The sequence below is a fragment of the Halictus rubicundus genome, chromosome 4 (genome assembly GCF_050948215.1).
Source record: "Halictus rubicundus isolate RS-2024b chromosome 4, iyHalRubi1_principal, whole genome shotgun sequence".
Lineage (NCBI taxonomy): Eukaryota > Metazoa > Arthropoda > Insecta > Hymenoptera > Halictidae > Halictus > Halictus rubicundus.
In genome coordinates this window covers 7,453,445-7,475,616 of record NC_135152.1, presented here as the reverse complement: position 1 = coordinate 7,475,616, position 22,172 = coordinate 7,453,445, and the positions used below count along the sequence as shown (strand labels likewise).

General features: G+C 44.9%; 2 protein-coding genes across 5 annotated transcripts in view; one reads left to right on the top strand and one right to left on the bottom strand.

Moving 5' to 3' along the window:
- Window positions 1-2,920, top strand: part of Stan (protocadherin-like wing polarity protein stan) — a 30,564-nt gene extending 27,644 nt beyond the window's left edge. The window contains exons 12-16 of the mRNA XM_076786499.1: window positions 86-512; window positions 588-825; window positions 1,087-1,407; window positions 1,583-2,165; window positions 2,747-2,920. Coding sequence (XP_076642614.1) covers window positions 86-512; window positions 588-825; window positions 1,087-1,407; window positions 1,583-2,165; window positions 2,747-2,777 — 1,600 coding nt within the window. The 3' untranslated portion in view covers window positions 2,778-2,920. The remainder of the gene's footprint in view (window positions 1-85; window positions 513-587; window positions 826-1,086; window positions 1,408-1,582; window positions 2,166-2,746) is intronic.
- A 605-nt stretch (window positions 2,921-3,525) lies between these two features.
- The window catches only part of Spg (dedicator of cytokinesis spg), a 91,280-nt gene continuing 72,633 nt past the window's right edge, over window positions 3,526-22,172 (bottom strand). Inside the window, exons 5-18 of one of the 4 annotated variants that reach the window (XM_076786502.1) lie at window positions 17,799-17,883; window positions 16,189-16,647; window positions 14,212-14,511; window positions 13,872-14,076; window positions 13,239-13,421; window positions 11,070-12,798; window positions 10,431-10,448; window positions 10,183-10,345; window positions 9,192-9,629; window positions 8,376-8,517; window positions 7,170-7,845; window positions 5,996-6,351; window positions 5,274-5,611; window positions 3,526-4,631 (exon numbers count right to left, since the gene is read on the bottom strand). In XM_076786502.1, the coding sequence (XP_076642617.1) occupies window positions 4,464-4,631; window positions 5,274-5,611; window positions 5,996-6,351; window positions 7,170-7,845; window positions 8,376-8,517; window positions 9,192-9,629; window positions 10,183-10,345; window positions 10,431-10,448; window positions 11,070-12,798; window positions 13,239-13,421; window positions 13,872-14,076; window positions 14,212-14,511; window positions 16,189-16,647; window positions 17,799-17,883 (5,260 nt within the window). In that variant the 3' untranslated portion in view covers window positions 3,526-4,463. Of the gene's footprint in view, window positions 4,632-5,273; window positions 5,612-5,989; window positions 6,352-7,169; window positions 7,846-8,375; window positions 8,518-9,191; window positions 9,630-10,182; window positions 10,346-10,430; window positions 10,449-11,069; window positions 12,799-13,238; window positions 13,422-13,871; window positions 14,077-14,211; window positions 14,512-16,188; window positions 16,648-17,798; window positions 17,884-22,172 lie in introns of all 4 variants that reach the window. The other 3 variants (XM_076786501.1, XM_076786500.1, XM_076786503.1) reach the window with 3 other exon arrangements.

The window sequence follows — 22,172 nt, the reverse complement described above, 5'->3', positions numbered from 1 at the left end:
TCCAAACATATGACTGACATGGCAGTCAACGTATTAAGAAGCACATTCAAAAAGCTGTAATTTTTAACTATCTTTTTTGTCCTAGCTGCTGGTTATCAATTTACGAGACCGTAATCTGGTCCCTAATTGGTCCAGTCTGCCTGGCAGTGTTCGTCAACTTCTGCATCCTGATCATGTCCATAAGAGCGGCGTTTACCCTGAAGGAGCACATCATGGGCTTCGGGAACCTGAGGACGTTGTTATGGTTGTCAGTGGCCTCGCTGCCTTTGCTCGGCTCCACTTGGACTCTGACAGTGCTGAACGCGTCCGAGAATTCTCCAACTCTGTCTTACCTGCTTAGTATAGCGGTCGTGGTTCACGCGGCGTTCAGTTTGATCGGCTACTGCTTCATCAATGGCAGAGTGCGAAGGAACTTATACCTGAGTCTTCTGAGGTGTATCGGAAAGAAGACACCATTGCTGGAGGGAAGCATGGGGAATGGAAGTAGCAGTCAGAATGTGAACGGTCACTCGGTGGGTATATAACAATTAGATTGTCAGTAGTTAATTAATTCGAAGAGAATCTTAGAACGTCCAATAATCTTTCAGCGATCTGCAATGGCGTATTCGTCAACGTACAGCGGAGCCGAGTCAGTCTGCAGGAGGGTTCACGTGGGAGTTTCAACGAGTAGTACAACTTCACGAAGTACAAATAAGACTGGGTCCAGCCCATACCGTAGCGACACTCATTTAAGACACACGTCCACGTCCACAAGTAATTATAATAGCGATAGGGACCCGTACATGTCGTCCAGGAGTCACCGATCGGCACTGCACTCCAGACAAGGTACCCTAGCATCCCCTAAAAAGATAATCGCTAGCACTGGGCTATGGTCATACATGTAGAACGAGCTTTTTAACCTTTTGCACTCGAAGCTGTTTCAACTCCAAAACCAAGACATTTCTTCTGACCTGGAATATTTTCAGATCAGATTCGCCATTCGAGTGGCCCTAGATTCGCCATTCGAGTGCAAAAGGTTAAGCTATTAAAGCGAGCCTTCTTTATTAACTAGACTGTATAAAGTGTATTAACCAGACTGAATTTTAGAACCGCCTGAAACACGAAATCAGCGGAGAGACTCCGAGTCAGACTCAGATGGGTCCCAAGCGGAGGGTGGTGGAGGGAGGAGCTTAGACCTCGCGAGTTCCCACAGCTCGGACGAAGAGGACGTGACCTCGAGGTCCCACAGGACAATGGGGGTCTCGACGCAACAGCCAGTTGCGCACAGTTACCTGCCCAACATCCACGCCAACCCCGCGGAACACTTGAACATACTTTGCTCAAACACGGAGCTCTTCCCGAACATCAAACCCATTTACGCGCCTAGGTGGAGTTCCCAGTTACCTGAAGCGTACCTGTCCTCAAACGGTTAGTGTCTCTTTGTACTTAGCTACTGTAGCCTGCAATTGATGCTTAAGAATGTCATTTTCCATAGAGATCCGCACTCTATTAATAACATGCACATGTATTAGACTTACTTCAGAATCTTCTTCACGCGTCTGACTCGATGTTGTAACTAATCCGATTGAAAATCAAATTATAGTGATCGACGTGCGCGGGAGTCAGTGGTCAGGAGGCACGATCTCCGACAACGAAATGGCGTCGAACAAGACGTCTAGTCCGAACCCGTTGCCTTACCCTGAAATAAACTCGCCGCAGAAGAGCCAACCCGATGAGAACTATTCCGAAGGCGAGGAGAAGATCCACCATCTTGGCGAGAAGTACTTGTTCCCGTACACGGCTGAGGAGGATCATACGGTCTCGCCGACGCCGTACATGCTGCCTATAGCGTCCCGGATCCTGGCGTCCAGCATGAGCCATCACTCGCAGAACTCGAATCACGAGAACTTGAGCGGGTCCGAGAGGTACGGCAGCTTGAAACGGGGGCAAAGCTTGCACGGGTCTCAGCACGACAACCTAAGCGGGTCGGAGAGGTACGGCAGCTTGAAACGAGGGAAGATCACCCCTTCAGTGCTGGAGGATGCGCCGGAATATATTCTACCTATGAGCGGTAGGATATTGTCCAGCTCGCTGACTCATGATCTACAGCACAGCAACGAACTCGCTGCACTCAGACAGCAGCAGCAGCAACAGCAGCAATACGAGCAAACAATCACTGAGACCGAGTAAGTATGCTGACACACATAAGTGTCTTAAATTGTAGACAGCACAATGGCCACTATAGTAACCGAGAACAAACTTGGGAATTTCGTACACACGCTGCTCGATTACTTGCAAAATTTTCAGCTAAAAGTAATTTCAAGGTCATAGCGTGGTACATAGACCAAAAATGGGTTATTGCACTTAAAAAAAAAACACTACTCCTCGGGGAATCTCGGAAAATATGACCTTGAGATGACCTTCGCCTACACCGTCTTAGGTCTCCCTCTACGTACGATAACTTTCTCCCTAAAGTCACCTCCCCGTTGTAAAAGGTCTTGAAAAATATCAACTATGCAATTATGAAAATGGTCCGCCATCTAAAGGTTCAGTTACACGAAATTTTGTTAACTAAAAGTATTAATACAATACATCGCTAACATTGCCTTTTCTGTAACTTACGCTTGCTCTGGAAAATGAAAACGATTAGCGAAGAGGTAAGCGTTTAGAGTATCGCTATTAAATATCGTGTTTTCATTATTAAAATATTTTCCAACAATTCTATCCGATGTTGATACGCTATCTCACGAGATCCGTTGTGTTTCAGGAAGGATATTAATGCGGAAACGTCAGTGTGACGGGGCTCCGTGCTACAAACACCGTACAAAGTAATATAACGTACTATTAGCATAAAATTCAAATGAGTATATATAAATATACATATATATATATTTATATATATATATATATATATATATATATATATATAAATATATATATATGTATATGATTCTTGGAGCCGTTAATACTCCAAGGTATATTTTAAGAGCGGCCATGACTGTACTTACGAAATTAGCCATATCGATTAGGATGTATGTGTGAGTGCCTGTTCGTATCTATATGCATACGCTTGTCGATATTTTGTTTCGTGTGATTTTAAGCTCCGAATTTCGGAGGGGCGACTCTTCCGCGGTCGTTCGGAAGACCACTGATGATCTCTAGTTCATTTTTCATTACCCGTTGTAATTAATTTCACACTCTTCCTTTCTCTCTCTCTCGCTCTCTTTCTTCAGTACCTTAATTTCTCGAGACTCAGTATTGTGCAATGTATACATTCCACTTCCATTTTACATTTTAGATTCTTTTATATCTTTTCTTTACTTTTTTTTTTTGTACGAAGAAAAAGATTTTTTACAACGTTTTTTATACATGCCATGGAACAAGCGTACAATCGTGCGGCGCAATTTTCATAGTTTTGTATATATTTATACGAAAAGAATGTGACAAAATACATAATTTATATATATCCTTCCATTCGGTCGCGAATTTACGTGTTCATATTTCCCGCCGCGCCGGTTCGACGAGAGTGAAAGTTCGACGAAAGTTTCGTTGATAAAAATTACCTTTATTCTCATCGAAAATATAAATAAATTACAAAATATATATAGTTAGGTTAAGGGTTCGGAAGATCGTCGTCTTTAACGTAAAGTCAGTGTACTATTCGCGTGGAACGCCGACACTACTTGGTCGGGTGTTTCCGGTTCCGTCGGCGCCGGAAGTACCCGGGAATTTTCGAGCCACGTTTCCGTTCGAACGTGTGTCGCTGGCCTAACGAAGTCAAAATGAACTTGCTTTGAAGCCGATGGCAAGTCTGCAGAGTATTCAAGACCACACAAAGACTGTGAACTATGAATAATGTACAATGAAGTAACCGAGAACCTCGAAGTTCTCTTTTAAACGCTACAAATGACTCTGTGCCCAAAGATCCTAACTTTTCCGTAAAAAAAGCTACCGAGTACAGTGCGCCCATAAATGTATCCCAATATATTACGTCGAAGTAGTTTGGTAAAACATTTCTGCGGGAACGGCGAATCTTAAAATTTCCATTCCTCGTTGTCTCTGTTTATTTAAAAAATTGTTTATCCTGAGGAAACGTGGCCTCAGAGTCGTCGTCAGCGTCTCAATATACTCAATATCGATTTTCTACCAAGGTACGTTATACACAGATGAGTGTGATCCACGTCGAGTTACATATTTTCCAAAAGACGTTTTCAATGTTTCCTTTTTTTCTTTTATCTTCATTTCGATTATTACAGGATTCCCTTACGTGTAGAATAAACGTATATGAAATGATGTGCAAATGTCAGAGACCTGGCTCTGCAAATCCAATAGAATGAGGCAGCAGTCGCGGTGGAGAACCCTCCGTAAGCTGTTCCTAATCTGACGGTGAACACTATCTACGATTCTACGATAGGATCTGCTCGACTGTGGCACGCGCACATCACGAATTTAACCGCGCTAAAGGACTAGGAGATTCGTCGTTGCTACACTGTGCTCTCCGTGTCGGACGCCACAGATAACGTTTGCAACTTTGGCACCGAGTAGTTCTCGGAATGGCCGTGCGATTGTGAGCGGCTGGACACTCGCTCCAAGGTGGACGGAGCCGATGGGGTGTCTTGGTGGGCCTTTGGTGGGATCGGTGGTGGACTCACCTGAAAATTAATTCAACATAAATTACAATCATTCTTTCATACTTTCGGAACTCACACTGCTGCAGGCTCTGGTCGAGCTACACAAAAGCATAGTGTGTCAACTAAGTCCCAAGGAATGCAGCAGAATTAAAAATTGTTAATCTGTTGATGTCTTTTAGTACATTGATAACTGGACTGCAGACATAGTTATATAGTTACATAGTTACACAGCTTTCGACTTGCTAGAATCATTAACACGTTCACTGCCATGGCAGTAACCGGTAATCGGCGCTGTTGATCTGCTTAAAAATGATTGTCATAAATAGACTGCGGATCTTTTTGCAAAATAAGATGCTCCTAAATTCTCCTAATGTTTTTACCGTTTTAAATTACATAAAATTAATGGCACTGAATGTCAATTTACTCGTTCTGGAATTAAGTAGATTTCAGCGTGAGGCGCAAACTTCATCCTCAAGTAGTTCATAATAGTTATTAGTAACCCATATCGTTTATACGAATGAAATAGCCAAGACTTGTGTGCAACATGAAACACGTTTTCATCCAACTTCTGTTCCTCTGGATCCGCAGTTTATTGTTACCACTGTCCAACACCAATTTCACTTTGTTGGGTAATGTAATGAAAGTTAGGGTTCACGTAATTACCTCTTGACCAGGCAGGGATTGCGACCCCTGAAACGTGCCGCTTGAGAAATTGCCCGTGGAAACGTTCAGAGCGTTAATCACCGACGGCGGCGATATGTTCATGATATCATTGCACCTTGTTCGAGGTTCGAAGTCCTCGTAGCCGAGGTTGTTCAAGTTGGGCAAGTGTGACTGGAAGTCCAACAGACTGGCCGTGGAGATACCGCTGTCGCGGAGATCGTTCGACTTAGTTTCTGAATCGTCGTCTGTGCTCCATTCGGTGTTACGTTTGTACGCTAAACGTTTAGGGGGAGCAGGTGGTACGACGGCGTTGGTGTTCGAGTCCCGTTTGTCTGGAGCTGAAACGAAGACAGGCGTTAGAGAGTGTCCTTGTTACATATTTGAGAAGTAATATTTACAAAAATGCTGAAGGTAATGGCACAGCATATTGTGAAAGAATGATGAAGAATTAAATGTATGAGAGACTTGCAAAATTTAATTGGTATATATTTTATGAATCAAAAATTGCAGCTGTAGAGCCGGAGCCAAGCAAAAAATTCCTTCTGTCATCAATAACATCAGTAAGGTAAAAAAAAACTGTTTCATCGTTTTAAATTGTGTTGAACCATTTTTGTCGTTAATGCATAAAATCCGCAATGTACTTATCAGAGGAGACAGTAGAATGTAAAGGGTTCATAAAGAGATTAAGAATGATTTCGCGCAAACGCGAAACTTACTGCAACCTCTTGGCGGCAAAGGCGGCGCAGGTTCCGGTCCAGGCTCGCTCCAAGAAGTCCTCAAACCAGTCTGATCGACGCCGTCCGTCGGCGTCGGCAACGAATGCCTCAACGGCAATTTAGGGCTCAAAGGTTTGCTGAGGGTTCTTTGATGCGTGGGCCTGGGTGGAGTCGTGCCATAGCCCACGGAACGAGGTCGCACCTCGCGTTGAGGTATCGGAGGCGGTCCACCGTCTACTTTTGTATAGAAACCTTCGTCTTCAGGCAGACCGTCGCTGTCTGCGTGGGAGGATCGAGACCCGACGGTCTCCAACGTGGCTGGCCTTTGCTTTTCGTTCACGGGCAGCGGAGGCAATGGCGAACTGAAAAAGAACGAGTAGAAAGATATATCATCTAGTCCTAAAACTCAATTATAATTTACAAGAAAGAAAGAATGTTAACGCTAGGTTTACTAGTCAAAATGAGTAGTATTTTTCGAGTATTTTTAATTTACTGCTATTGTAAAGACCCATCCATGAGGAATTATTCAACAAATTTATTTGTTTGAGTTCATATCATAAAAATTTGGACAGACACATACTCGTTATTTTTATAAAGCAGTGTAAAATAGCCACTTTTAGTGCTCCGTAAACCTAGCGTTAAATGAGAACTGTTTTTGCTTTGGAAAATTGTTCACAAGATTTTAAGAATTTACGACAAAAATGAGTAGCTCGAATGGTAAAACAGTGAGCGCATTTAAAGAATCATCGCTTCTTCATAAAAAATAAATACGTATGTAGCTGTTGCATCTTGCAATTCAATCAGGCAATTTTTATTTCGCATAAAAATTCGCCGTTTAGTCATGTGTGCGTATGCGTGTGAAATACATTAACAGTTAATTTGAAAAGTTCATTTAAGCTTAACCCCTTGCACTACGATTTATTTAACGATTAGAATGATTAGAACTTCTTTGACGTTTATAATTCACTAGGAAAGAGGCGTATTCTGTAGGCTAAATGTTGACTAGAATAAAGCAGAATTTCATTTTAATTCAAAAGCTATGTTAACATAACATACTTAGCAGATTCTGACTCTATACTATAGCACGAGGGGTTAAAAATCATACTAGAAAACACGAAGAACGTTGAAAATTGTGAATGGGCCTAATTTCCTGGCCAGGGATTGTACAACAAGGCATTACTTGACGATGCTGTCCTGGTGGATAGTCCTCTGCCTAGCCAGTGGACCGAGGCACTGCTTCAAGTGCGTGAACCTCTCGTTGAGCCTCTTGTGCAGCGGTTGCACTCCAGCAGGGGCGATCTGTCCATGTAGATTCAGCCCAGCTTCGAGCACGCTCATTTGATCGAGGATCAACGATTTCAGCCGGTTCACGTGTGGCACCATGTCCGGATTCTGTCTAGCAAACTCCGGTGTGAGGAAGGCTTCTTCGTACTTGGTAATACCGCCCATGACATTGGCATCGATGATTCCCTGCAGCCTCATGCTGAAGGGGTTGATGTTTCGATGGGGTTCGGCAGTATATTGCGCAACCAGTCTCCTGAGTTCTCTCTCCACGCTCTGCATGGTCTCGCAAGCATATTGCACCGGTGCTAGGAGCTCGGACCTCTTCTCGATCACCTCGAACCATCTGAGAATGCCTGGCAGCTTCGCCTCCGTGGTCAACGTGGTCCTCTCGATCCAGAGCGATTTGAACTCGTTCTCGCGGTCGACTGGACCTCTGTGCAACGGCCGATCGAACAGGAACTTCCGGACGTCGTTGACGAGGTAAAACGCGACGATCCGCTCCGGAACTTCCGCCCCGCGACAAGCCAGGCTGCTCTCTTCCGGTATCGGCTTCACGTTGCAGATTTGTATGTCTGTAACCAGAGATGAACATGAAGGAGACTGACTAGGAACTCGAGTTGTCCGGCTTCGATTTTAACGAAATTTTGTACGATGGTAACACACACATGATATATTGACGACAACAAAATTGAAATTATTTCAGTTTGAAGGAAATTAGTAACATACATATTTAATAGACTTTGTATGAAAATTGTATCACAAGTCTGACTCGATTTTACAGGGGAAGGGGTTACCAATATAAATAATTAAAGTTACGCACAATGTTATCATAATAAAATAGCCGAAACTCACGCTGCACCATCGCTGCATGTGCAATGGGAGCTAATATTCAAAATATATTAGGACGTAACTTTAATTATTTATATCTTCAAAAGTACCAAGTGACTATGGCTAATACTTCATATACAATTTTAAGGACTTGTATACTACCATCATATTAAAACTCGTTAAAATAGAAGTCGGACAATTCGGGTTCTTCCCTTGTGAGGGATGCCGAGGGATGCTGAGGGATGCTAAGGTCGTTAAGATTCCGTGAGCTTACATTGTCCCTCAGACGTTAAGATGCTCTCGTCCGGCGGAGAGTTCTTCATTAAAATCTGCGCGCTGGGGAACTCCGTCTGCAGCCGTTGCGTGAATGCACCTATTCGCTCGTACTCCAAACCGCGGTAGATGAAAAGCTTATTCTGCAACACGCCAGGCAAAGGCAATTACACCCACGCCCGAGCAACCTCACCTCGACGCGTTAATCACCCGGCGAGGGTTGCCCTAACGAGGACGCACAAGTGTCACGCTGACTTTTCAATGAGCCTTTCGCGCCACGAGACGAGCACGTGTTCCGAGCTTTTTCGGTAATGCGACCAGCAATCTTCACGATTTTACATTTATGAACATTGAGGTGCCCGTATGAATTGCGAGCGAGAACAATCTTCGCGCTTAGCCTCCTTGTTTGACTAAAAAGGTCTCTGTGGGCTCTCATTCCTTTGCTAATGATGCACAAGGTTCTGAAAGCAATTTCTTGAAAAACCCCTTTTACTTGCCAATTTCTTCCAATTCTTTTGAAAACTTGATAATACAAATTATCTAGAAGCTATATCATTTAGAAGCTACAAAGAAGTGGTAGCAATCACAATGGCAATCATGCTCATTATCTGTGAAGAACTGGGGAAGCAACAGGATCAAAAATTGTGTGAAAATCCCTGTAATCAATCCAGAAAAATTATTTAGAAAACTATTCCGACTAAAAAATTATTCCCACCATACAATTTGTCCCCTCGAACCGAATAATTTGTCCTTTTGACATTTCGCGAAGGTATCGCTTAGTAACAGAGCTATTGGACACCTGTGTGTATTTCCTTACCCTAACGAACAGTGGAAAGCTGAGACCATAGAACCCAACGCGGAAGTACTCCGGTTCCGGTCTCAGCTGAGTCAGTATATTATCCAGGAACTTGGCTTGGAGCTTCAGCACGTGGCTGAGTTTCGCATAATCGTACAGCCTGGTCTCATAAAGCACCGCAAGCTCCTTGCACAAGGGTATGCCCTTCTCCCAGCACTTTCCCCTGTCCAAATAGTGTATGATCTTATGGTACAGCAGCTCTTTTCTCTGCCACTCCGGTTGCTGAGGATGCGTGTGATCGGGAGGTAGGATCGTCGAACTCCAACCAAGCTGATCGGCGTACAGTTTCATTGTAAATCCTGCCTCTGTGTAATTCTCAGCCGCCAGGTGAAGGTCGTGAAGCTTGTAAATGTATCGCAGGTACATCTCCTTCCGGTTGAACTCATTCTTGTAGAAATTCTGCAGCAGAAACAACGAGAGTCCCATTAGTGGATGGGATATCGCAAGTGTTCGATCGGAACTGAAGATAACGCTGCTAATATACGCTTTGCCTCGTGTCCGGGTTTGTATATACATTCTTGTTTACACGTTTAATGATTCATCTAACGCAATTATCGCGTTCGAGCACTGCGTGCTACACCGGGCACACTCTGGCTCAGAAGCGATTTCGGAATATTTATGCGAATATGGATCCCTGTGGACTGATTCGTATAAATTGAGAACTAATTTAAAACGGTGAAAATATTAGAAGAATTTAAAAATACTCTGGAAATTAAAATTCCTGGAGCAGAACTGAATCTTAATATTTAATATCTTGGTTTCTCGTTTTCCTCAAATCTAGCAGTGATTTTTATAAAGAAGGAACACAATTTTTATTAATACAAAAATGAACATCGCAGCTGTGGGTTTTATATTAACCATATATTGGGATTGCTTTTTCTAAGTGGACCCTTCGTTGTCCAACGAAATTAGCGATGTTGTGCAACATTTGGATTAATATGAACACGCTCACCAATAAATTAACGGTACACGACATCCGTTTGTCCCGATTCTCGTCGCCCTGGATCACACTCCTGTAATCCAGAAGCCTCTCTAGCAGTCTTGTGATCGATGTGATGAAGGCTGTCCCACTCTCCTTCCAAGTTGGGTCCTCGGATTGTACTCTGTCCAATAATCTGCACACAGGAGTATATTTTACACTCTGTTACGAGAAGAATCGGGGGTTTGATTCCAAGCAAAAGTCTTGTGTAGTGAACTTACACAGCGCTAAGATGCTCCCTAAAGCAGCGTGAAATTGAAAAGCAGTTTAAATATGGCCTTGGCATTAATAATTCATTCGCAATTCATTGTATAATGATCCACTAGACCAGGCATGAGCAGAGATTGCTCTGTGGGTCACTAGGCTGGTTTTATCGAGATCCAAGAGAAATTAAACCGCGCCTATTTGAGTCTAAGAGCATCTAAACCACGCCTACTTTGACAACGGATCAATTACGTCACAGCAGATCAGGTCAGAGACCAATTAAACCGCACTAGTTCAGGTCAAAGACCAATTAAGGTACGCCTACTTGGGTCCAAGACCAGTTAAACCACGCCCATTCGGTTCTAAAAGCAATTCAGTCACGCCCACTTGGGTTAAGGATCAATTACATTTCATCAGGTCAGAATTAAGCTACGCCCACTTAGGTCAGAGACCAATTGAACCACGCCCATTCGGGTCAGTCTAGAGACTCTAAGCAAGATAGATGTTCTAAGCCCATTTATACTGAACTTACAAGCTGGAAGGTATCTTATCTTCACCATAATTAGCCCCCAGGGTAATTCATGGCGCTCCAAGCTATTCTTCCCCATGCCTGTTCGAGCCCAAGACCAAGCTTTACCCCCCGAATCAAGACTCACATAGTGTTGAACAGCTGTCTGTACTCATCGTCGCCCTTATTCTCGCTGATCAAGATATCCAGCTTGTCGATCAGTTCCGACTCGACAGACCTGAAGCTGCCGCGTGCTCTCTGCTCGCACTCCATCATGTCAAAGAATATATGCAAGGTAGCCTTCCTGAGCTCGCTCTCAGGCACCAGTGTGACCTCCAGAAACGGGCCCACCATTCCCGGGATGAACTCCAGCTTCCTGTCTCCGAGGTGCGACCACATCGACAGGATTTGGAAGCCCATCAACACCCTCATGTCCCCATATTTCTCAACGATCTTCTCCCTCTTCACCTCGGAGAACTGTTCGAGCTGCAGCGACGGCTGAGTCAGATACGCGACAGCAAGGTTAAAGTACGTGGACCAGAGCTGCGAGTCGAAGCTACCGTGAAGAAACCGGAAAGCGAGCGGCTGGGCCAGCTCCTGCAGCGACTTGAGGATCACGTTGTTCGCCTGCATCCTGATAACTAGCCAGTCCGGCGGGAAGACCTCTTGCCGCACCAGATCCCGAAGAACCAGGAAAACCCTCAACAGAAAGTCCTTCAACGGTTTCCTCTCCCCGGTGTGCGTCAGCTCTTCCCAGAGCCTGGTGTAATGATACTCGTCCAGCAATTGCAGGAGGCCGATCAGACAAGCTACGAGACACCCTAACACGGTGCCGCTGGTATTGATGACGATGAGGATGGTCTGAATGAGCACGTCCAGGATAGAGAGACACAATGTCTCCACGTCGTGATGAATGCAATTGTTGACCTTGTTGGTGTCCCTGCCTCTCTTATGCAGAAAGCTGAGGATCTCTCCCAGGATATCGGTGCAAGCTCGCAGCTCCTCCCGCCGCATCAGGTGGATCCTCAGGTGCCTGCACATGGTAGCCAGCAGGAGGTTCCTGCTCTCGTCGTCCTCGCGAAACAGGGACGACGTTGTGAGATTCTTGATCGCCATCAGCTTCGCCTGGATCAGCTGCAGCGGCGGCTCCCTGGGCACCGAGTCCAGCATCGTGCAAGTCAGCTTGGCCACTTCCAGGACCGGCAGCACCGCTATCAGCTGCTCGAACACCGCCGAGATCGAATAATGCAGCGCGATCTGCGAGCTCAGTACCAGCTCGTAGGGAACGCCCAGCATTTTATTGAACGAAGCGAACACCCGGTAGATGTCCCTCCGGAAGCTGTCCTCGTACTGGCCAGCCGTGGCCCTGGCGAACAGCAGCCGGCTCTGGATGATGAACTTGAAGATGTACTCCAGAGAACGGAAACACTTGATAATCGGCTCCTGCTTGTCCGCGGCGCTGGCCCAGTCCGCGCAATGTTGCACGCTGCTTAAAAGGCCCTGGTACACTAACGCAGCGGCGAAGTGACCGGAAATGTACGCGTCCATCACCGGCTTGAAGTGCTCGAACTTCGAGTCCTCCAGCAGGCTGAAGATAGAGACCAGGACCTGGAACACCAGCCCAGAATGCGCCGTCGAGTTCCCGTCTTCTGTATGGAACATGGAGAACAGAGCATCTAAAATGTCCTGCAGGAACTTGACCAGTTCCTCGCCGTCCAGGCGCAGGACTCGACCCAACGCGTCCGAGATTCTCTCTGGATGAGCCTTCCATTGCAACAGACTCAGCAGATCGACGTTCTGAGTCAGCTTTGTGCTGCACAACAACGTGTGCACCATTACTGTTTCTTTAGGCGACCTCGAGAACGCTGCGAAACCTGCTGACATGACAGAGGATGTTCGAATACGTTGTTTGTTTAACTCCCTAAATTAAGATTTGCGTTAACCCCTTGCACTACAATTTATTTTACCATTGCAATGACTAAGACTTCTTTGTGGTTCATAATTTACTAGGCGAGAAAGGATATTGATATTTATTGTTCGACTAGGTATTCTCGGATGGCTAAATATTGACTACAATAAAATTCTATTTCTGTTTAAAGGGATTGAATAATATACGTATTTAATAGATTATGTTAGAAGTCTTCATCACGAGTCTAACTCGATTAGCAAATGTGATTAGAAGCAGCGAAATAGAAGGTTGAACGGGTGCTCTCAGTTATTGTTAGCTTTTCAATTTTTATTTCGTTAAATAACTCAGTTTGCTCTCGTGGAATTGTTTGTGGCTACCGAATGGGTATGCAAAGTGTTGATGGCTCACCTGTTGTGTTCGGCTCGCGGGCGCAGGTCGGCAGCATAAGGTAGCTCAACGAGTCCAATTTGGTCCGGTCCTCGCACTTGTAGATGTACAGCTCGTGAGGACCGTCCTGAAGAGTGGCGCCCCCGGGCTCCATCAGCCGGACGAAGGCGAAGGAGAAGAGCTTCTTATCCGTCTTCTCGCGAGCTGGAAAGCGTATCAATTTGTAAGACGAATATAGAGATAATTGTTAGGATGTCCGACGGACTGGGAATTTATTTATTCTTATCCACAGTATGTTAGGTTTGGATCTTCATGTTAATCTAATTTCTTCACGTTAAGCGTTGCATTCCATTGCATTGGAAATGGCTGTCAGGTCCTTCGTTCTTGTTACTTTTAATTAGACATGGCGTATGGTAACTTTTCATTGAAACTTAGAAAGCAGACATTTTGGTGCAATTATGTTTCAGTAGATTTTTCTGAACAAATTACCTTTCGTGTTACGAAAAAATATGATAAACTACAAGTAACCCTGTGACACTCAACAAAGACAGATTTAGAAGAGATTTCCAGTGTGGAGTAATAGGGGTAAGTTTATTGGTCAGCCGACTGCAGTTTCTTGCGAACGAGTGGTTCCTCAGGGTCTCCAGTACTTACTCGAACAATGGCGGAATTCAAAGCGAACGTGGCTCCCGTAAAATTTGTCGATAGGTATGGCCAGTCGAACGGTCTCCGCCCACGCTGGACTATTGTGATGGTATATGACTAAGCTTTGGTATTCGGAACTACCCTCCATTCCAGCTGCCCCAAACAAACAGCCCTCCAAGGGTTGACCGTCCGAGTCCAGCACCAAAATGGTCACCTAAACCGTCCATGGAAAAATCAATAAAAAATTAATCAATTACTGATCGCATGTTACCTCGTGCTTGGACAATGTCAAAAATAACGTTGCTCCCTTATTGTAGCTTATCTAATCGGAATGATCGTGTTACGTTACCTCGATGTTCTTCCCCGTGGATTTTCCACCCCTCTCGAATTCCCCGCGCTCCAGTTTCAGGTACAAATCGTTCCTTACATCTCCTGGCATGATCACGTCGGAGAATCCCAGTTTCTTCGTCAAGCAGATATTCTTGAAGAGCAAGGGATGCTCCACCTTCACCTGGGACAATTCGCCGTGCAAAATCCGCAACGAGACGACGATGCCGTAATTCGGCTGGCCCGGAAGCGGCGAACACTTGTTGTTGCGGATAATTTGCTCGTGCAGCTGGTGGAAATCCTTCTCCTCGCCCTGGCACACCTGAAATACCGCGGAACAATGCTGTTCACTGACTCCTAATCCGCAGATCTTATCCGACCAGTGTTAATTACATGGAGCGTTTCTCGAGACGCGGAATGCTCGTTTTAATTCGACCGCCTTTGACGGTAATCGTGTGAAAAATTGTCTGATTACGGAGATCCTCATCTCCTTTAATTGGTTTTCACCGGCTCGGGAACTTTGCAGTCGAGACAATGCTCTCGGATTTTAGTTTGGTTTGTTCAACCGGGGTATCGTGAATTTGTCGCTTTAGTTTTCCGTTTTTTAGGGTCTCCTGTCATGGGGGTTGGTTCTAATATTTTTTCAAAATCGTATGAAATTCCTGATTGTCGGAATTAACAATGAGAATGTTCTGCAGGACATTTTGGAACTCAGTTTCGTTTGTTAGACCATTAGGCATTGATTTAGAATATTATTATATTTTTGGTGAATTTTCAGGAATTTATTACAGAAAAGCTAGACGACGTAGAGCTAAAATATTTTATTGTATTCTGGAATCACTCAATATTCTAGACAAATTTTGTGTAAATGATGTTAATTAATTCATTGACGAGTAAGAGGAGCAAAAAGAATGCATTTTCCTTGAGAAGTTGTCTAAAATTAAAAGAAAAACAGGAGCTTAATAAAATTTGTTTTACATTATATCTACACTGTATATCATCCATTTTCTTATAATAAATTTCTGAAAGTGACTTTCTATGTGATTTAATAAGGGTATTTTCGTACTCTTAAGGTCATTTTCTGTTAGGGCGATTTCGATCCCTCATCAAAGTTGCACCATTCACGCCAGCATAACTCTTGCTCTCAACGGGTTCGACCTATGGCGAAACTCTATTGCAAAGTCTAATAAAGTCGACCTACGATATTTAGGTTAATCCTCGAAGTTTCTCTGAAGACTCGAGACATTAATAACTTCGCTACAAGATAAGAAGGTCCCGCGACACGAAGTTGCACCGGGTTGCAACTTCTGGCTCGCAATCGATGCATCATCAGATTCCGAAATAAGGAACGCGATACCTGGCCCCCGGGGAACGAAACGACCATAAAGCATAAGGCATCGTAAAGCTCGGACACGACAAATGGAATACGATTTGCAAATCTCGGCAAATTTCTTAGCGAACTCCAAAGGCGTCGTAAACCATCTTCTTGAAAAAGGACACTGGGGAACACTTTGCCAAGCACCTGCATAGAAACGCTTACGCCCTTGCATAGAGGTAAACTCCATAAAATATCCTACAAACATCTGCGAACTTCATCAAATATTTTTCTAAGAAGAAAATTTGTTCTAATAGGAAGAATAATAAAAATAAAGGTACTAGTCTTAATGCAATACAGATTAACACGCCCACTACCACTGTCTATGTGACGTTCACAGTCTCGCAATTTACAATTTATAACGTTCAATAAAACATTTTAAACGAACGTGTTAACGTCTCAAAAATGCTACAGCGTCGTATGAAAATTGACAGATAATCCAAAATAATTTCTTTCTCTTTGAAAATGTTGTTTCCAAGTGGTCACAGTAATTGGAAGAAACTGACAAAGAAAAGCTGGCAAGTTTTCCACAATTTTCTTCGAGACAGTCAACGATAAATTAAAAATCATTTTCGGGGGGTCTCCAGGTGGCACAAAACGCATTCAGGACCTCGTCAACGTTACCTTGAACGTCATCTCGAGTTCCTCGGTATGATCCTGCGTGGCTTCAGCCAGGGACAGGACTGCAACCCCGTGCGGCCTCCTGTAGATCGCAGTTCCTGCTTTATTCTTCCCCGAGTCCGAGTAGAGCATTCTTCCGCAGCGCATCACGTGCGCAACCATGTACAAATCTCTGCCCAGATCCGCGTTCCCCAGGTCTGTGAATATCGTGCAGTTGCTGTGGATCTTCTCGACGAAGCTGGAGAAACCCTCCTTGGAGATCCTGACGAGGAACCGTTCGCTCAAGTATTGATTCCTCTTCGCGTCGTACAGAGAGAAGTAGATCTCTGTGTCTTCGCCGACGGTGTGCCCGAAATCCCTCATGCAGAAGTAGAGATGATGAGTTAGGACCTTTTTGTGCTCCTTCCTTCGCAGGGTACCCTTGGCTGATGCGCCTTGCGAATTCTCCGCGCTCTGCACGTGCTAGAACATTGACAGGCTTCATTAATTATCTAGGGTTAATCGTTAGTTCTTTGGGGGGAGGGATGAGGAAGATATTGAACTGATACCGTCTTCTCGGATCGGGTAGAAGCTGGGGCAGACGTGGGGATAGTAATTTATGCTCTGGGAGCGCTTTGAACTGCTCCCAAGGGCAACGCCGACAATTTAGGGCAAATGGTGTCGGAGGAAGGCGATATTCTATAATTTGAAAGACTGTATTTCGCTGTATACGATCCTATGGCTCGTTTGCCAACTCGATTAGCTCCAGAAAATAAAAATGAAAACGAATTTTACTGTTTCGTCAGCCTGTAAAAATTATTTTAATTTTTTCCATTGTTATCATTCAATGGAATTAACACATTTTATCTACCGGAAGCGTATTAATAGGATTTTCAATAATTGTGCTGTCCCAAAAGGAAGCTTGAAAATCTTCTACTATATAATTCCAAACGAAAACCGCATTGGCAAAGCCAAGAGAGAAATTTCAGCCGTCCCGCAATTCTACCCTAAACCCAGTGACACAGATTTGCACGGTCCCGATGCATCCGTGACACAAAACCGCCTGTTGGCTCTCCCAAGCATCCTAAGCACAACGGTACACTCTCTGTATCTCGATCGGAGATTTCGGCAGTTCGCGAAGTAGAGTGCACGATCGACGAATCGGCTCGCGTTCGATCGTTCCCCGGTTAAAATCCTGAAAAATCGTCTCGCAAATAACGGGGCGGCTGAATGCACAACGAGACGTTAAAAATTTCATGTCAACGTTGCACGTGCATCGAATCCGAAGCCGAAGAGACCGGCTTCATTTCGATTCTCGCGGGCCACTCGAAATGGTCAGCACTCCGGCTAGAATTTCAATGAGCCACGCGGGCCGATGCTCGTCCAGCGAACTATGCCGGCGCTGTTATAGCGTTCTCTCTCCCGTCTTTGTCCCTCTTTCCCCCGTCATCGACTCTCTTTCATACGGCATATTGGAGCTCTCCTGTCCCCCAGTTTTATTTTTTCTTTTTTTTTCCCCCCGTCGATTGCGGAGTCAGCGGCAATGTCGGCGTCCGAGCTAAAGTGCCATCGAGTTACGTTACCCGGGCATATTTTCCGCGGGCTTATGCGATGCGACTGGACTTTGTAATTACCACGTGATAGAGCTCCACCACGGACATGGTATCCGGGTCCACCATATGGGCGCCCTGACGAGGCACCAGGTCCAGACCCAGTTTTCTGGAACAGAGGAAAATGAACGACTCGGTTAGATAACGGAATTTCGAATTTCCCGCCGCGCGCTTCTGCTCTTGCGAGGAGACGCTGCAGCGAAATGGAGGACGCTGAGCGAATGATTTATTGGGGAATTGGAAAGGGGAAATACTAAACAGGTTTCTAGACCGTTTGCAATAGTTTTCAACTCCCAAAAATAATTTTTGTTGTAATGCGAAGCGGTTACTTAATTTTGCCTCCGCTACCATACTGTGAGAGCGCGTCTGAGCAAAATGGAGGACGCCGAGGGAATGATTTATTGGGGAATTGGAAAGGGGAAATACTAAACAGGTTTCTAGACCGTTTGCAATAGTTTTCAACTCCCAAAAATAATTTTTGTTGTAATGCGAAGCGGTTACTTAATTTTGCCTCCGTTACTATACTGTGAGGGCGCGTCTGAGCAAAATGGAGGACGCCGAGGGAATGATTTATTGGGGAATTGGAAAGGGGAAATACTAAACAGGTTTCTAGACCATTTGCAATAGTTTTCAACTCCTAAAAACAATTTTCGTTGATATGCAAAGTAGTTACTTAATTTTGCTCCGCTACTATACTGCGAGGGCGCGTCTGAGCAAAATGGAGGACGCCGAGGGAATGATTTATTGGGGAATTGGAAAGGGGAAATACTAAACAGGTTTCTAGACCATTTGCAATAGTTTTCAACTCCTAAAAACAATTTTCGTTGATATGCAAAGTAGTTACTTAATTTTGCTCCGCTACTATACTGTGAGATCGCGTCTGAGCAAAATGGAGGACACTGAGGAAACGATTTATGAGCGTAGTTAAAATAGATAATATTGTGCCGATTTATAGGTCCTTAGCAATTTTTACCTGCCTAAAATCAAAAAGATTTTCTATAAAAAGGGAACAAATTATTTTCTTTCGCTTTGCTGCTCTTGCGAGAAATTATTCGAGCAAAATGGTGGCTGATGAGGACACGATTTATGTAAGAGTATACAAATCTTTTACTTTCTATAAAAAGATTTCATTTTACTTATCAATGTCTACTATATGCTTCTTTACGACTAAACGCAGTTTCACAAAAATTAGAGTCATAAACAAATCCAAATTCCCTTTGTCACGGATCCCACCATAATTGAAGATAGATAAAAATCTTCTTCAGCGTTTTCCTTCGCCGAGTTGTTCGAAAGAAATTTCCCAAAGAGATTTCGCTAAGTCCAATGACAATATTGGACCCTGAACGAAGTCCTTGCAACTATGACTGCAATTTATTGATCCCGCTGACGTTTTTCCCAGGGGAATTACGGTCTTAGATATAAGAAAGAATAGTTAAAGACGACGAAGATAACAATTTCGAATCAACTCCGTCCCGCATAATAGGAAGCGGACCGAGCAAACGGCGGACTTATTTGCAGTCTCGCGTTGCAACAATCGTCCCGGTTTGTCGAATAGAAATAGGACTTCGGTCACAACTATTGTATAACAGAACTGAACCGTGCAAACACGGTTATGCTTGTATTGAATCATCGCGGAACGTGTTTCTCCTTTCGCGGAAAGAACACGCTGTATTCGAGACGAGGTGCTGCGACATTGTGCAACGTCGTCGTGCCGCAAACAGAACGCTTAATTTCGCCGACGTTCTCAAACGTTGGAGCACACCGTTCGCGGTTGAAACTCGCAGAGCCAGCAGGCGAGATATTTGTTAGTCGACAAAGGTCAAATAACGTTCGGCAAATAAGCTTCGCAAAAATTGCTGTGTATTTTCGAAAGCGGCATTAACCCTTCAGAAACGACGTCCGACTTTCAGTTCCTTTTTGCGCGATCAACATTTATGATATTGCCAATGCTACTTCATAATTTACTGGAGATTCGAACTTCCTTCTACAAAACATACGGTGTTGCTCGATAATTGATTTTCATTCCCGTCTGTGCACGGGAGTTAAGAAATTGACGCCGTGCCTGATCGGTCTCGAAGGACCTGCAAATTAAATTTTTCCGCGATGGCGTCGCGAGGGGACAATAAATAATTCGCAGAACCTAGGATCGATTCGGGATCGCCGGTTCTTCTGCGAAGAAAACAGTGCTGCAACGTAATCGTGGAGGCATGCCACGTCAATTTTCGAAATTCGCTTCCGAAGTGGCCGGACCTCTGTATACTTAAGAGTGAAGTTAACTTCCCATGACCCCGGTCGACCGCATGCCATAGGGCCGACGTGTTCTCGAACGCATTGGGGCCCTACAGGGCCGTGTGCTCACCTGGGTCCCCTCGTGGCCCCTTCACCTGGCAGGAATGCAGCCACGGTTCCTTGCGTTTTACCTGCGTGCGCGCCAGAATTTCCGCACGATATTCATTTTCGTTACGACCCCCTACTCATCTTTATGGATTCTCGGATTTTATCGACGAAAATTAGTGACTAATGAAAATAATCATCCCGAACAGTCTTTTATATTCTCTATCCGACCTGTCCTTTTTTGTTGTAAGTGCATAAAATCCGCAGACTACTTATTGAGATTATTAAGTAAAGAAAGGGTCTGTACGGTTACTGTTTGCCGACAATTTTTTATGGTAACTCCATCTAATGGCTCACGGTAGTTTCTAGCTCGTACAGTGGCGGCTCGAGTCAAGTGGAGGCCCCGAGCGATACAAATTTTGGGGCCCTCGAACTCAAGCTAGAAATAGAAGTTGCAAGAAAACTGAAGAAAAATGAATGCTACGAAATTCGGGGGCCCCACGCGGCCGTTTAGTCCGCTTAAACCCGCCACTGAGCTTGTAGTAAATCTAGATCAAAGAAAGACTCGTAGAAGAAGTATTATTGAACTTTGAGCATACAAGAAATGGACTCGCAAAGAAAGTTCGCCCGCAAACTGGCCTGGCAAAGAATCGGTTCCCCAGCACAGGGAGAACGCGTTTCGCGTCGCGGGAGGCAGAACAAAAGATGGCGCCGAACATCTCGAGGGACAATCGCATTAATAACCGAACAAGATACGAGTCGTCCTCGGTGCATGTACTACGGTGCTTGTTGTACATACAGCATTCGTACGACGACCGGGAAGTTCAAGAACCTCCGAGAACTTGAGGACTACGGGATCCGTCGAACGACTACGCGAGCGGCGTCTACAGAAAATCGAGTGAAACTCTCCCATCAGCCCCCCTGACAAAGTCGCGGGCGCAGCCGGATAAGTAATACACTTATCGGAGTTTCTCCGCGTTTAACCGATTACGGTAATCCAGTTACGCCACTTTCTCTCTCTTTTTCTCTTTCTCCGTCGCGATTTTCTTTCGGCCGCGCACGTTCGCGCGTGTATCGCTTATGCAAACGAGCCCGGACGCCGCGCCGTGGCACGCGAGATTATTTTATCCGTGAATTATGCGTCCGGGTGAAATAAGAAAAACGGGCGACATTAACGCGAACGGGGAAATTCGTGCAAAAACGATTCGCGAAAAACGAATCCGTGAATTCGATCCCGTTTCTCTCCGCGTCCTCGTATAATGCGATCAAAGAACTGTTTAAAAGACTGTACAGCGATTTCTCTATATATGTCGCCAAGACCTGGATGATAAATGTCGCGGAATTATACCCAGTACCGCGGGGTATACCCCGTGAGGGTCCCTGAAGCACGAGAGGCCTTGGACGCCGAGGAGTGTAAACATAACACGGCTAGGGTGTGTCTCCTGGACGATACATGTCCTGTTTTCTTGACAGATATCGAGAATTGTATATGGTGACAAGTGCACAGTGAAGGGTATAAAGAACTGTGCACTTTCTGCCACAGAAGACAATAATTCTAGGCTGAAAAATGCAATTTAGAATCGCATACGACACAGATTGATGGTCTAAGTAGTTTAAATATTGCTCTTCTTCTTGTGTTCATAGTTGCCATTCGATCGGAACCACAGGTTAATCGTAAAAGTATCTCGACCGGACACCGTGCCCGACGGGATCACGCTTTCGTTCGGCGAGACGGGAACCAGAAGAATCGCACACGGAGCTGCAGTCTCCGTGCAAGTTGCAGTCTCGCGTGGGAATCGATGGCTGTCGAGCGGTAATTAACGTTCCTCGAGTGAAGTGGCCGCCTCCGCTTCGAGGATCGTGAATTTCGGCTGGATCGGCAGAATTAAGTGGTACTGGAGCGACCATTTCCCTTCGTATGCCCTCTTCCTCCTCCTCTTCTTCTTCTTCTTCTTCTTCTTCTTCTTCCCCCGTGGGCAACGATCGCGGTGATTCTCCGCATCTACGCCCTCGCGCGCGTAAACGCGATTCTATCCCGAAGACTGGGTGTTCTCCACGTTGATC